The sequence below is a fragment of the Mustela nigripes genome, chromosome 17, assembly GCF_022355385.1.
Source record: "Mustela nigripes isolate SB6536 chromosome 17, MUSNIG.SB6536, whole genome shotgun sequence".
Taxonomy (NCBI): domain Eukaryota; kingdom Metazoa; phylum Chordata; class Mammalia; order Carnivora; family Mustelidae; genus Mustela; species Mustela nigripes.
In genome coordinates, this window is record NC_081573.1 from 27,478,626 (window position 1) to 27,493,935 (window position 15,310).

The following is a 15,310-nucleotide window of genomic DNA, read 5'->3' on the forward strand; positions in this document are numbered from 1 at the left end:
GAAGGATTTCCTGAGCACCCCAAGGGCCTGGTCCTGCACTCATAATTTGAGGTCCCAGCTCTATATTTCCAGCAGCTCTTTGGTTGAGGAACCGAGACCCCGCCGGTCAGTGTCTGTCAAGGAGACCACAGTCCTGCCTCAGTTGCAGGGAAGGGGGAAAAGGGTGTGTGTGTGTGTAGCTCAGAGGGCCTCCTGGAGGAAGTGGTGCTTCTGGATCTTGCTGGTTCAGAGAAGGCTTCCTGACATAGCGGTCTGATCTTCCTCCTGGGAGGCAGGGGGAGGTACCTTGACGGAATCCACTTTGCCTCCCACCTTGTCCTAGGCCTTGAGCGGGGAGGATAGCAGGGGTAGGCATTCTGAGAAGTTCTGGGCTCTGCAGATGTCAGCACCATGAGGGCGTTGAGTAGGACAAGAGGTGGTGACGTGTGTCCACATCCTAGCTCTCTTTTGCTAGCTGTGTGACCTCAGGAAAATGACTGAACCTCTGGGTTCCCACACCCATAAAAGGGAAAAGCAGCTGTCCTTCCCCTATAGGGTAGATGTGTGGGGTTAGAGCCCACAGTGCTGGGCACGCGGCAAGCACTCACTAGATTCTGTTTATGGCATCGTCCACCTCAGGCTGGCATGAGACACGAGGCTTCAGGGGTACAGAGCCCCCCAGGAGTGCTTTGGGGAACGAGGCTGATCCCCTGCCTCCATTTTTACCTGAGCATGCCCCAAATTCCTCCTGTAGCGGGGAATCTCTGGAGGCCACTGGAGATATGGGGAGTCTCCTTGCCCCAGCCTCTTGCTGCCCCAGGTCCTGTGTTTGGGACAAGGTGACAGAGTGAGGGGAGTTCCCCTCCTTGGCCCAGCCCCCTTCCAGGAGTTCTTAGCCAGGACCAGCCTCGTTGGAGGGACACACTCTCACTGCTGAGCCAAGTGGGACTCTGTCCCCAGCCCCTGGACCCTCAATTCGGGCTTCCCAGATACATTGAACTGGGGCAACATGGACCTTGGCACTCTTGGTTGCAAGCGACAGGAACTCACACTGACTTCAGCCCAAAGAGGCATAATTGTTCAGTGGGATGAAATCATTTGGAGGTTGCTTGAGCTTCAGGCAGAGCTGGATCCAGGCATTGGGTGGGGTGGGGGCGGTTTCAGCATTTAAAGGGTATTTTCAAGCCTCTGTCTCTGTCTAATTTCCTTTCCCATGTTGGCTCATGCTTTGTGGGCTCTTATGGTGCCTTCGAGTGTCTCCCTGAAGCTGGAGGTTACCAGCCAAAGACAGTATCTCTTTCCCGAGATACTGTCCCAAAGAGGGTTCTCACGGAAAGGATTTTGGTCACATGACTGTCCCTAAACCAGTCACTGGGGCTTGAGAGCGCCAATGGTGATGAGCCAGTCTGGGTCACGTGGCCCCAGACCCAGGGGACTGACAGTGGGAGTGACAGTAGCAGCAGAAGTAGAAATAACGTCCCCTTCCCATTTGGACCCTTGGGGTTTCTCCTCCACTGTAAAATGGGGCTGCTTGCCCTGCTCCCCCACCAGAGTGATCGCGAGGTGTGAGGGACAGTGAGTGACCCCTGGGCTCCCCTTCCTCCAGGTGAAGGGGCCTCGACTATCCCAAGTGCATCTGTCTGCCATTGGTGTCTTGGGACTTCAGACAGAAACAGTGGGGAGGGGGTGAGGGACCCACAGGGAGGTAGGCTTCTGCCTGGCCTGAGGCGGGACTTAGAGCCAGAAGACTGCCCTGAGAGGTGGTGAGCTCCCCGTCACCGAGGTGGGCAAGCTGAGGCTTCTGGGTCGTGAGTTGGACACGGAGCGGAGTTCCCTCATCCCGGGCTCTCATCGATGGCCTCCCTGCCCTCTGCTGCCTGCCCCGAATCCCAGCCCTCCCAGTGGCCAGCGGTGTCAGTGACCAACTGAAGAACCAGTGACTGGATGGAGAGGCCTCGAAGCCTTCCCTGGCAAGGGGGGGGCCTCTGTGTCTGCTTTTGGGGTGGGAGGCTGCTGCTAGGGAGCCGCTGACCTGTGGAGACGCCGCCAGTGAGCTCGCAGACCACCTCTCCAGGAGTGATAAACGGGTCTTCCCTCCCAGCCGCCGGCCCTGCCCTGCTCTGCTGTCCCAGGAGCGGGACCATGTCCCTGCATAGGCCAAGGTCCCCTTGCCCAGGGCTGTCTATTGTCCCCACTCTCTCCCGCCTGCTGTTGCCGAGGAAGTGGCCTAATTAGATCCCCGAGAGCACTGTTTACCAGGCCCGGGTTCTCACGGGCCCCCGGAACCTTCCACTGCTCCTTCTCTTTCCACGCCTGCCTCAGCCAGGCCTTGTGCACCTGGAAGGGTAGGTCAATTCTAGGCTGTCCTGGCTGCCCCTGGCTCTGGTCTGTGGGCTTCGCCTGGGGGAAAGAGCCCTTGGCGGGTGTAGGTGTTGTCCCAGACCCTGGTGTTTGGGGTTTCTTGGCCTGGCAGTCTGGTCCTGGCACACCAGAGTTTGGCAGCAGGCCAGAGGGCCAGGCAGTGCTGTGTATCCTTGTGGCAAGTGGTCCTGTCCCTGGGACATCACTGGGGAAGCCTCTCTCAGTTCAGTGAGACCGCGAGGCGGGGCCAGGAGCCCGGGTTTGGGAGCTGGTGGACCTGGGTGTAAAGCCCAGCGCTTCTCCCAAGCAGCCCTGGCTGTGTTATCTTAGGCGAGCCATGCGACCTCTCTGGGCTCAGCTCTGCATCTGTAAAGCGTCTGTTCTGAGGATGAGAGGGGTTGTGTGTGTGTGTGTTGGGGGTCACCTGGCATGACAATATTTCTGCCCCAGCATTTCTGCCGGGGGCTTATCAGGACAGGGACTGTGTCTCGTTTTGTGAACCCTACAACACTGGGCTGGGCATATGTGCTTCCATGCCTCAAGCGGAATCAAGACGGGTTAGTTCAGAGTCCGAGGCTGCAAACGAGGGGGCTGCACGCCTCACATTTTTAAATTAGCCGCTGGCATTGATAAGTTGGTGTGTCAAGTGCAAACCAGGTCTGTAGCTTGTCCAGGCTTTGGGTGCTGGGGTGGCCCTGGGCCCCAGCCCCGCGGGGTTGGCCGCCTTCAACAGGTGCCAAGGCTGTGTTCACCTGCCTGGGGCTTGGAGCCAGCAGAAGGCCCCGGGACCTCCAGCAAATGGCATTTCCCCATCACCCGCAAATGTGGGGTCTTCCCAATTTCTTCCTGGAATTTGTGGAAGGGGAGCTTCCAGAGAGATCTGTGCCTGAAGTGGCTCGTGGATCTGAGGTGGGCACTCACTGGGGGGCCTCACTCAGACTCAGGGACTCTGGGTGCCCTGTTCTTCAGCGTCTGAGGGTTCCGTACTGCCTTTCCTTTGCAGCTTTTGCTGGTAACCATTCATGCCCATCATGGTGGCCCGGAGCCTTTCCACCTCTTAAGGCCTCCCTGCCCTCTGCCACCTGCCCTGTCCCAGTTCCAGGCTCCGAGGCAGCCTGGAGGGTGTTGGGGGCCTGGACTCCTGCCCCCAGACCTCATCACTGCATGTGTTTTCCAGTACCTTTCTGTCTGTGGGGACGGGGAGCTCTGTGGGGGAGAGAGCGCTAGCCTGGAGCACAGGCATGGCGACAGGCCTTTTTGGAATAAATGAATGAGCAGATGAATGAACGGTGCTGGGGAGAGAGGACTGTGCCCGTGGCTGGGCACTGCCCGCGCCCAGCTTGTCACCCACGATTTGCTGTGCTTCCCACTCTGAGGTTCCGGTTCCGTCGCTATGGGGGCGCTTGCAAACTTCCTCCATTCTTGTCAGTGGAAATTTTAAAAATGCATGTGAAAAATGCAGTCTTATGAGGAAGCATAACGTAACACAAATGCAAGAGGGTTGCTCTGGGTGTTGCAGGCATGGGGGCAGGGTCTGAGGCGCAAAACTCACCAGAAAGCCCCAGTCACCGAGCGAGAGTGACCTTTGCACGAAGACTGCCAGAACAGGAGAAGGCCTGCAAACAGACCCCATGTGCACGGTCCCCTGACTTACCACAGAGGTGGCTTCCCCGAACTTCTTGAGGAAGGAAGGGTGGCTTCACTGAAAGCCGAGGGGGTAGTTAGAGACCCATGTGGAAGAAAGGCATGAAGGCTGATCCCTGCCTCACGCCACACACAGTTTCCCTGGAATAGATTGGAGAAGTCCATGTGAAAGCAGCACCATCTAACTTCTAGAACAGTGCTGTCCCGTAAAAGGTTCCAGATGATAGAAATGCTCTCTGTCTTTGCTGCCCGATATGAGCGCCGTGAGCTGAGTGTGGCTCTTGAGTCCTTGAAATGAATAGGACTGCTGGTCTGAATTTTTAACTTCATTTTCTAATGTAGTTAAATGTAACTTTGTAACTTTGCACCGTCACGTGTGGCTAGTGGCCACTGCCGGGGACTTTGTAGTTCTAGGAAACACGGGATGAGCTTTGCAGGCAAAATTTCAAGTAGAACCTAAAAGCTAAGTTTGGGTTCAGGTTGGGAGGCGGGACCCAGGGGCTGTGAGGCATTGGCTCTGTTCTCCCCTGCTGCCCCTCCTTCCCTGACTCGGCCTGTCCAGGTCACACCCTCATCTATTTTGTGTCTCCACAGAGCTGAGGACCCCACGCATCTGGTCAGCCCGGCCCGGATGCAGAGGAAGAGGCTGGTGGTTCTGTGAGCAGGCCTGGCAGGGGAGTGGCGCGGGCCCCACGCTGCCCATGGGGCTGCAGACCCAGGGGACCCCTCCCCAGCCCCGCCGGCCAGGCTCCCAGAGCCCAGAGACCTAGGCCCACCGGTATCACCAGGAGGACGATTCCCGGGCCTTGGGCTCTGCTGGGGGGATGATGCCGGCCAAGGGGCGCTATTTCCTCAATGAGGGCGGAGAGAGCCCGGGCCAGACGGCGCTGTACGAGAAGTACCGGCTCACCAGCCAGCACGGGCCGCTGCTGCTCACGTTCCTGCTGGTGGCTGTCACTGCCTGTATTGCCCTCATTGTCATCACCTTCGTCTGCGGGGTGAGTGAGGTGACCGGTGGGGGCTGGGTGCTCGGCTCCACTGCTCTGTGCTTGTGAGACCTTTGGGAGGTCATGGTGGACTTCTCGCAGCCTGATGTCTGCCTCTGGCAGGGGTCCTGGAGCATAGCTGGGCCGTGGGAGGCAGGTCGCTCAATTTAATTTAATTTAATTATAAACTCTGGGGCGGTTTGAGAGATTATGTTAATTTGGCCCAGGTAACGGCCCTCTTCTCCAGAAGGAATTTCGATTCTGCTGAAGACTTAGGGCAAGGATGGCTCCCACTTCCCAGTGACCTTCCTCCTAGAGCCCCACTGTGGTCCCTGCGGGCCTTCTTAAGCCTGCTGTCCAGGCAGAAGCCACTGACGTCCCCCGTGACCTCAGCCTCGTCCCACCATGGCCACTGCCCATACGGGGCTGCCAAGTGCTGGAAACATGGCTAGTATGACTGAGGGACTGGGTTTTTAATTAATATAAAGTTAATCTTGAATAGGCACATGTGGCTAGTACTCCTCTGTGGAACAGCAGAGTTCTAGAAGAAGACCGCTGAGAGTCCCGGGTGTGTAGGGGGTGGCCAGCACTCAGCAGGGGCTCTGTCCTTGCTGTCTGGATCTGTGTGCCCATAAACCACAGGACATTGGTTTCTGTGTTCAGCAAATGGTTCCTGAGTACCTACGGTGTGCTGGCCCCCAGATCAGCCTCTGTGCCCACGGAGCTTTGGGGTACAGGGGAAGGCCCTGCTGCCTCGGCGGTGAATCGCCTTTCCTGTTCACCACCTGCCAGCGTCACACCTCTGTACCGTTACTCCAGCTCGTCCCCTTGTGGGGCGCCTCGGGTTAGCGCCCGCTCCTACAGTTCCATCCATCCTGTAACAGGCGGGAGCAGTGGCCTCTCCTCTAGCGGGCTGTCCCCATGAGCTCCTGGGCTGGGCCCCTGCAGGCACACACAGAGCACCCTGCGAGCAGAGGAGGCCTGATGGAGAGGGCATGGGGCGAGGTAGCATCGCAGGGCTGGGCCGCGTAGGATCTCAGGGCTGCACGGTGACTGGGGGAGGGTGGTGGCGGAGGCAGCCTTCCCTGCAGTGAAGGCCAAGCTTGGTGCTCAGACGGAGCATCAACATCAGCCATGTCGGGGAGAACACAGGTGACATTGCGTGGGGCAGGCTGGACAGTCGAGCCTGGCAGGCTTCCTGGAGGGGACAGTGCATCTCACCGGAGGAAAGCTGTGGCATTTCTGTGTATGTGTGCCCTGCCCAGGACCCCTCTGGACACCAGGCTTTCCTGGGGATGGCATTCTTCACGCTTGCCTTGTTTGTGACTCTCTACGTGCTGGTGTATATGGAATGCCTTGTCCGGCGGTGGCTCAGGACCCTGGCGCTGGTCATCTGGGTCTGCCTCATGATGCTGGGCTACACGCTGGTGTTGGACTCGTGGATGAAGGATGCCCCGACCTGGGCGCAGGTAACAGGGTGGGGGACCCTGGCAACCCCGAGGGGCTGGATGTCCCCAGCCAGCTGTGCACCGGCAGTTCCTGCCCTCGCTGGACCTCAGGTCTCTTTTGGAGACAAGGCTTGTTTCGGGTGTACTGGCCTGGGGCCTACCTCCGCCTATGGGCCGTGGTTCTGCAACAGAGGGAGGGCCCTGGGCTGATCTTGTCCACTCAGCTCCCTGCGCTGAGGAGCTGGAGGACCTGGGGAGAGTGTCCCTGTGAGTGCCTGGCTTGAGCGCTGTGCGGGGACGCTCATTTGGCTGGAAGTGACACAACTCCAACTCAGGCAAAGAGGCCCGAATTGGCCCATATGCCAGGAAAGGCTCAGGGGCCAGTTCTGGGGCTCTGGCAGGATGGCCGGGTCCTGATGGCCCTCTGCTGTGCTTTTCTCTGTGTCCTGTCATTCCCGGCAGGCCATCCCAGGTCGGGCACGGATGCTGCCAAGACCCCAGGCTGCCTGGCCACCAGCCGGTCCACCCCAGCTGAAAAAGAGAGCCCGTTCTTAACCAGCTTGAGTCCCAGTGGCCTGGCTGGTCACTATCACCCAGTGGTGGCACCCTCTGGTGGGCCGAGGCCCAGGGAAGCCAGGCAGACTGGGGGTGGTGGGCGGGGCTGCGCTACCAGAGGCCAGTGGGCAGTCCTAGCCTTTGGGTACTCACCACGCTTGCGCAGGGGGATCTTCACCACACCTGCCCAGGGAGATCCCCAGCGCTGGGCGTGGGGCGGGAACTCCTCGGATCACCGTAGCCTGGAGTCTCAGTCCTGGAGTCTCAGTCCTGGGGACGCCTGGCCTTGGCTTCAGATTGTAAATCAGCACATAGGAAAGGATGGGTCATGTCGGCTGGGTCTGACTCAGATGCGGAGTTTGGTTTTTTCTTCTTCCTTTGTATGTGTTTCACTGTCCCTCCTCACATGGGAAAGGCAGGGCCACCCTGTGGGCAGAGGGCTCAGGATTCAGAGCCCGTCCCCAGAAGTTGAGAGGCTGTGGGGGCCCCTGACATCCGCTCTGTCTGGGACAGTGTCTTGGCGTGGGGGCAGCGTGGCCGGTCCCCGAGCCTCCCTGCCGCCCTGCCCCCAGGTGCCCTTTTTCCTGTTCATCGTCTTCGTGGTGTATACGCTGCTGCCCTTCAGCATGCGGGGGGCCATCGTGGCAGGGGGAGTCTCCAGCATCTCCCACCTCCTGGTGCTTGGAGTTCTGATGGGGGCCTTCACGAAGCCCAGCGACTGGGTGGTACGGCAGGTGAGGTGTGCACGGGGGATCTGGGGGCGGGGCAGCCGCAGGTCTGGTCTGGGCCTGAGGATGCAGAGATGGGTGTGGCTGAGTTAGTCCTGAGAATTCAGGGCCCCCCAGTGGGCTAGGGAAGCCAGCCCCCCAGGCAGGGATGTGCCCCGCAGCCTTTCTTCGCTGGCCTGCGGTGCTCCAGGAGCTCTGGCCCTCCTCCCCGAGTCCAGTGTGCTGCTGGGAAGGCCATTCTCACCAGCAGAACCACATTCCGACAGGGCTGGGGTTATCCCTGGGTGCTCTGTCTTGTCTCTGCATTGAGTGACTGAGAAAACAGAACCCAGAACTCTGGGCACTCATCAGGTACCCTGCCTTCTGTGATGATCCTCAAGGCCCCACTTGGGCTCTATGGGATGATGGGCTTCTGCTTCCCTGGTCTCTGGGGCCCTGACTCTCCAGCTGCAGAGAAGGGCCTGAGACCTGATCTTAGAGTCACAGTGACTCTAGGGGACCAGCGCCCATCCAGGCTCCCGTTTCCCTGCCTGCTGCCGAGGGTGCCGGCCTGAGCGTGTGGGAGGTCGGAGAATTGGGATGGGGCTTCGGCCAGGCTGAATGCTGAACTCGCCCTTGGCTCACCCCCAGCTGGTGGCCAATGCTGTCATTTTCCTGTGTGGGAACCTCACGGGCGCCTTCCACAAGCACCAGATGCAGGACGCCTCCCGAGAGCTCTTCACCTACACCGTGAAGTGCATCCAAATCCGTCGGAAGCTGCGGATCGAGAAACGTCAGCAGGTGTGGGCCCTGCCTCCCCCTGGAGCCTGGTCCTGCCCAGCCCTGCCTGGCCCCACACCCAGGGTCCTCTCTCTCTGCACATCAGACCTATGCGGAACAGCGTCGCCTGGGGTGTGGGGTGGCCCCCCCGGGCTGACCTCGCCGCTGGGGATGTGGGAGGCTGGCTCAGGGGCAGGACGCAGGCCGGCTGAGATGGAGGGGGCCGTGGGCAGGATGGGCGGGACCAGAGGGCAGATGGAGGCCACTGGGTCGCTGAGCTTGTGGCCTGATGTCCCCCTGCCTGTCCGCATGGGGCCCAGGAGAACCTGCTGCTGTCGGTGCTGCCGGCCCACATCTCCATGGGCATGAAGCTCGCCATCATCGAGCGGCTCAAGGAGCGTGGAGACCGCCGCTATGTGCCCGACAACAACTTCCACAGCCTGTACGTCAAGCGGCACCAGAATGTCAGGTGAGTGGCTGGCTGGGCCTGCGCACGGGGTCCCTCGGGGGCGCCTGGCCCTGGGGCGGTGGGGTCAGATCAGATTGGTGTCAGTCGGATTGGAGCTCCAGTAGCCCCCTAAAACGGCAAAACTCTGTGCCTAAGTATGACTTTGGGGAAAAAAGGGGTCCTTTTGGGTGATTCTCAAGGGGGCCCAGGTCCCCTCGAAAGAGGTGATGTCTCCAGTCCTGGGTGAATCGAAGGGGCTATGGCCCCTTACTGGAAGGCCCCAGCCTCAGGGACCTGGAGGAGCAGGTGCTGTGAGCTGCTTGCTCTGAGCTCACGGACTCAGGAGCTGGGAGACTTGGCGCACACTGCGGCTCTGGTTTCCATCAGGCTCCAACCAGGCCTCGGTTTGCTCATCTGTGGGATGGGAGTCCTTGCAGGGGAGTGTCAGGTGTGGAGCCCAGCTCAGGGGAGCTTGGAGTTCCGTCTTGCCATGGGGTTGAGTTCTGAAGATGTGAGGAGGGAGAAGGACCTTCTGAGGCACCACTGTCCGGCGGTCCACAGTGATGGGGGGCCTGGGACTGGCGGTTCTCAACGGCCTTACAATTCTGGGTTGCTGCCTTTTGCCTTGATACCAAGCTTCTGGAACGTTCCTTTATCCTTATGGCCTGGAGCTTTTCTCCCATCCATCTGGAGGCTGAGGGGTGGCTGGGGCGATTGGGGTCAGGCAGGTGCTCAGGGGCTCCCCGGGGCCTGGCGCTGACCCTCCATGCCCCCCCGACCCTCCCCCAGCATCCTTTATGCCGACATCGTGGGCTTCACGCGGCTGGCCAGCGACTGCTCCCCCAAAGAGCTGGTGGTGGTGCTGAACGAGCTCTTCGGCAAGTTTGACCAGATTGCCAAGGTGAGCCTGTAGGCCTTCGTGCTGGCGCCTGGTCCCTGGGAGTGGCACGTGCCCAGGGCTGTGCTGCGATGGGTGTGTGGAGGCCCAGGCCAAGCTTCAGAGGTCAGCAACTGCTTCCAAGCGGCCCACGGTGGAAGTGAGGTCATGTGGTGGCCGCGGCAGCCCGAACCCTGTCCTCAGCGAGTGAGGCCAGTTCGGAGACTGGCGGGATGCGTGGGGGCATGCATAGGGGCTCAGGCGCTGGTGGGGGTGGGGGCGCTCAGGAAGGCTGCCTGGAGGAGGAGTTGCTCCGTCTCACTGCCCAAGGGCAGCCAAAGCCGGGTTTGGCAGGGAGCTGGGGAGGGCTGTGCAGGGCTTTGCCTTCTGACAAGACCTTGGGTGGACCACACGCACATTCAAGTTTGAGATGCCTGAAGGGAGATGCTGAGAGGGAAAGGAGCAGTTCTGGGCAGAGGGAAGAGTGAGTGCCACAGGCTGGAGGAGAAAGAAGTCTCTGGGGCCCTTGGCATGGACGCGGCCCAGCATGACTGGGTGGAATATGAGGGGAGCCAGGTGTTGGGGGTAGACATGCAAGAACTTAGGGCTGAGGAGAGGAGAACTTGATCTGAGGATGCTGGGGAACATGGCAGGTGCTGAGGAGGGGAGGGCACTGGGTGAGGTGGGCTCCCGGGTCCAGCTGAGCAGGGAGAGGTCTGGAGACGGGCTGGGCTGGGCTGGGCTGATCTCATGGTTTGTCTTCATGGACGGCACGGGGCCTGGGGGTGGGGTTGGAGGCAGGGGCAGGGGTCGCGTGCATGTGTGTATGTGCACGCATGTGCGTACTCAGTAACTTATCACATGGTCCTGAGACCTGCCACGTGGCAGTCTTGAGCTCTGCAGGGGGTGGGGGGGGCGCTTGGGCCTGCCCTCCAGTTGTTCCCAGCCTGTATGCTGTGCTGTGAAGAGGAGTGTAGGGGGCTGGGGGGCCTGCGGAGCACCTGGCCCAGCTTCAGATGCAGACGGCTGAGCGGTGGCCGCTAAGTAGTGACCTGAGGGTTAAGATTTAAGGCCTTGACTGTGCTGAGTAAAAGCCGACACCTGTGCCCACACCTGGGTGAGTTCCGAAGCACCCCCTGCGTGCCCCCATGTGTGCAGAATCAATGGTCAGGTCCTCGGTGGGAAGCGAGTTCGGGCCCCACCCTCGGCAGACTTTCTCACAGCTGGAGCTAGGAGGGATGCTAGTTCTAGGAGGGACTGCTCTAGGAGGGACGGCCTCACCAGAGAGGCCTTCACATGGGGGTGACCAAATTCCAGAAGATCATTCCTGGCTGGGAGTGCCCTGGAGCACTGTCCCTCAGGGTACTGTGGACCGAGGGACTCAGAGGGCCTGTCTGGTCTGGAGCCTTCCTTCAGGAGCTTCCTTCCTTCATGACACCTGGGCCATATGTGGGCTACGCCTGGCTTCCAGTCTCTCATGGCCCTTTCCCTGCCACAAAGTCCAGGGACCCTCCCTTTCCCTCTTGGTCACAGCCTTCCCTCTGTGGCAGGGGCAGGAGGCAGGCCCTTTGTATGAATGGGGAGAGGGAGGCTTTCGGGCAGGCCTCTGTGAGGGGCAGGGCTGTGGCTGGGAGCGGGCCTGGAGCTGGCATAGAGCCCCTTCTTCAGGGTCCCTAAATCCCCATCCCCAAGCCTTGGTATGTGTGGCCACCTTTGCCAAGGGCTGCCAGAGGGCCTGGTGGCCACAGTACTACCTCAGATGGAACGTCAGAGGCCCCTGTTTGGGCCCCTCTTCCCCTCAGGGGCATTTTCCTATGTGACCCCAGCCTCAGTGTTTGGTTCCATCTTTCTGTTCTTTCCACACTCCCCAGACCCTGACAGTCTACATCCCTGGTCACTTGGCTGTTTCTCCCCTTGTCTTGTGGCACTGGTCTTCATGTCCTCTACTTACTCTACTTTAGCTGCACAGGCTGCTTGTTGGGTCTCAAACAGCTTTCTGACCACGGGGCCTTTGCACATGCTGCGCCTTTCATCTGCCTGGAACACTCTTCCTCAGATACTGGTGTGGCTTCTTCCCTCAGTTCCTTGGGGTCTTTCCCAAATGTTTCCTTTTCTGGGAGGCCTTCTCTGGTCTCCTGGAGCTTCCTGTCCCCTCCTGCCTTTCATTTGCCTCCTCAGTACTTATCAGTACCAGGTATCTCTGGGTTTTATTTATCTGGTTTAGCATCTAACTGCCACTGGCGTGTGAGCCACATGTTGTAGGGAGCTTTGTCTGTTTTGCTCACTGCTGTGTGCTGGTGCCTGGGGCAGGGCCCTGTGCTCAGTACACATTTCAACACTGCAAGACTGAATGAAGCCAGGACAGCACTCCCCCAAGGGGCACTCCGGTGTCCATCTTTAGTAATACTCACTGTAGTCCCTGGTGTTTGCTTAGAGACTTCCCTGTCCCCAGTGCTTTTCCCAGGCCTGGAAGCAGCTCCTGGTGGCTGGTCACCCAGAAGGGGCCTCGGGCTAGGAAGGAGCATGGCTCTCCCTGAAGGGTGCAGGGAGGTGGCCAGCACACGCTGACCCCAGGTCGTAGCTGTGTGCCGACCAGGCTGCTGCTTGCCCTGCCCTGTAGGCCAACGAGTGTATGCGGATCAAGATCCTGGGTGACTGCTACTATTGTGTGTCGGGTCTGCCTGTGTCCCTGCCCACCCATGCCCGGAACTGCGTGAAGATGGGGCTGGACATCTGCGAGGCCATTAAGTAGGTACCATGGGCGGGCGCAGGGTCCCGTTCCCATCACAGACCCCTTCTGCTTCCCAGGGGAATGCGTTGTACCTACTTTGCAGATGAGGAAGCTGAGGCTTGGGGGTGCACCTGGCTTGCCTGGGTCTCTCCTCAGTCCTGGGTGGGATGGGGTGATGGGACTGCTCTGCCCAGGCAGGTGCGAGAGGCCACGGGTGTGGACATCAGCATGCGTGTGGGCATACACTCGGGGAACGTGCTGTGTGGGGTCATTGGGCTGCGCAAGTGGCAGTATGACGTGTGGTCCCATGACGTGTCCCTGGCCAACAGGATGGAGGCAGCTGGAGTCCCTGGGTGAGGCTCAGTGGGACAGTGGTGGGGGTGGGGGCCATGGGCTGACTCTGGGCTGGGGGAGGGGGAGGTGAGCGGTTGGTCAGTGTGAGGTCAGAGAGGGGCACCATGACCTCGCATCGGGGAAGTGAGGCGGGGCTCCGGCTGGCTTGGCCCTGTGTGCTGTGCACCCCTCGGGCGGGTGCTGGCCTTCTCTAGGCTCTACTGCTCTGACTCGGGGCTGGGGTCCCCCAGACGGGTGCACATCACAGAGGCGACGCTGAAGCACCTGGACAAGGCGTATGAGGTGGAGGACGGGCACGGGCAGCAGCGGGACCCCTACCTGAAGGAGATGAACATTCGCACCTACCTGGTCATCGACCCCCGGGTACGAGGGGCAGTGGGGGGCTGACGGGAGCCTGGGATGTGCTGGGGAGTCCACAGATGGAGGGTTTTCCTCTTCCAGGCGGTAGAGAGGTAGGGAAGAGGCCCGCCTGGAGTGGTAGTGGGAGTGAGCTCCCTGTCACTGAGTGTGTTCCGGGCGCCACAGCTTCTCTGGGCCCTGGTGAGATTGGAGTAACAGTAGTGCTACCTCAAGAGGAGAACGAGCTCGCGCCAGCCAGGCTCTCACCACAACTGGGCGCCTCATGAACATTCTAGAAATGATAGTCACACAGTTTATTTTCCTGGATGGTACCACTCATTTCCCGCATTTTGAAAAGACACTTTTTGTCAGACTTGCTTTGGGTAAGACTCAAAAAAGGACAAGGAGGCAATGGCCAGGGGACCACTGGGTAGGGGCCTCGGGGGCGTGTTGTGGGCTCTGCTCCCTGGGGGTGGTCGCCTGGCAGGCTGACACCTCCACCTGCTCGGTGGCCCTACTTTCGTCACGACCCCGTGGGGGATGCAGCTGCTGGGCTGCTCCGAGGCTGGCGGGCCCTGGCCCTGCCCCGCACCCACACAGCCCTGCTTTCCTGCCGTGGGAGGCCAGCTTGTCTGGCGGCCTGGGTGAATCATCCTTGGGGCTCGCTCAAGAATGTTGGCCACGAAGGGCTCTTTCCAGCTCCCTCTCGCTCTGGCCCTGGCTGTTCTCAGAGCTGGTCCGACTGCCATCTCTGGGGGTCATGGAGGGCCAGCCTGTGAGCCGCCCCGGCCCCCTGATGTTCCTCAGGGATAGGAACTGCCCAGGAGCCTCCACTCCTCGGCCATGGGCCGTGGATGCTGAGTTAGCATCTGGGGAAACTTTCCTGAGGATCTCGGGGCTGTGCCCACCCCACAGTCATGGAATATAATCCAGCCCCTCCCCCTGCACCCCACAGCTCTGGGCCCTGCCCTTCCTTCCCCTGAGGGCCCTTCACCCCAGCCACTGTCCCCCTGCTGCCCGGCTCTTCATGCCGCAGGACCCTTGTCACTGCTGCCAGCTCTGCCTGCAGCACTCTCTGTTCCCTTACGAATGCTTCTGTTTGTTTATCCTCTTTGCTTGTTCACGGTCAGTGTGAGCTCCCCGTGGGCAGGCTCAGGGCAGGGGTGCCTCTTCTCTAGGCTGTAATCCCTGCACCTAGAGTAGCGCCTGGCCATGGAGCAGGGGCTCCGAGAGCGTGTGACCAGCAGAAGCAGAGCCCCAGGCCCGCAAGGCAGCGGCCGGCACGGCTCTGAGCCCTTGCTGGCAGGGCCACCCGCTCGGCAAGGCCGCTGCAGGACCCATGGGCAATCGATTTCTGACCAACAGCGAAGACGTTTCTAGCATGAGTGTTTTGTGTCGGATATCACCGGGCTTCTTATATTTTTTCCAGCAACCCTACCTTCCCCATCTTAGTTGAATGTCACGGATTCGCATAGTTGAGAATTCCAAAGCCCAAAGGGGGTGTTGTGGACAGTTTCCCTCACGACCTTGTCTACAGCTGCGTTCCCTGCTGAAGGACACGGTATGGGGGAGTTTCACTTCCACAGAGAGGCCGATGTCCATGTGAGGAGTGGAGAGACTCACCCGGCCTCACAAAGCCGAGGGTGGCGGGCCCTGTGCCCGGCTGGTACCTTTCTCTCTTCACCTGATGACACAGTCTGGAGACCCGCCCTCATGTGTACATGGAGGCCCCCGCACGTGCGCCCGGGTTGTCGACACGGTGGCCCTTCCCCAACTCTGGCCTCCCGGGGCCTGCTTCGGAACAGGCGCCTTTTCCCTCAGAGCTGATGGGTCTTCAGTGCACATTTCCTGCACAGACCCTGAACTTGAGTGGCTGGGGGCTGTGGGGGCGGAGCTGCCGACCTGTGAAGGGGAGACGGATAAGGTGACTCCAGGGTGGGTGGCTCTCTGTGGGGCACGGCACAGTGTCAGGACCCCGGGACTCTCACGGAGGCTGCGTTCCAGCGGGTCCCGTGGGCCAGGCAGACAGGCGCACCTCAGGGTTTAGACATGTTTCTCTCCTGAAAGGAGGCTAGAAGTTTCCAGGAAAGCTGCTGCCTGT

The 15,310-nt window shown here is 60.2% G+C and overlaps 1 protein-coding gene across 9 annotated transcripts in view; it reads left to right on the forward strand.

Moving 5' to 3' along the window:
- Positions 1-15,310, forward strand: part of ADCY7 (adenylate cyclase 7) — a 54,771-nt gene that overhangs the window by 25,064 nt on the left and 14,397 nt on the right. For all 9 annotated transcript variants that reach the window (XM_059382303.1, XM_059382301.1, XM_059382309.1 and 6 more), the window contains 9 exons: positions 4,579-4,982; positions 6,236-6,439; positions 7,546-7,707; positions 8,332-8,481; positions 8,781-8,929; positions 9,698-9,809; positions 12,406-12,533; positions 12,711-12,869; positions 13,101-13,233. In XM_059382303.1, coding sequence (XP_059238286.1) covers positions 4,809-4,982; positions 6,236-6,439; positions 7,546-7,707; positions 8,332-8,481; positions 8,781-8,929; positions 9,698-9,809; positions 12,406-12,533; positions 12,711-12,869; positions 13,101-13,233 — 1,371 coding nt within the window. In that variant the 5' untranslated portion in view covers positions 4,579-4,808. The remainder of the gene's footprint in view (positions 1-4,578; positions 4,983-6,235; positions 6,440-7,545; positions 7,708-8,331; positions 8,482-8,780; positions 8,930-9,697; positions 9,810-12,405; positions 12,534-12,710; positions 12,870-13,100; positions 13,234-15,310) is intronic.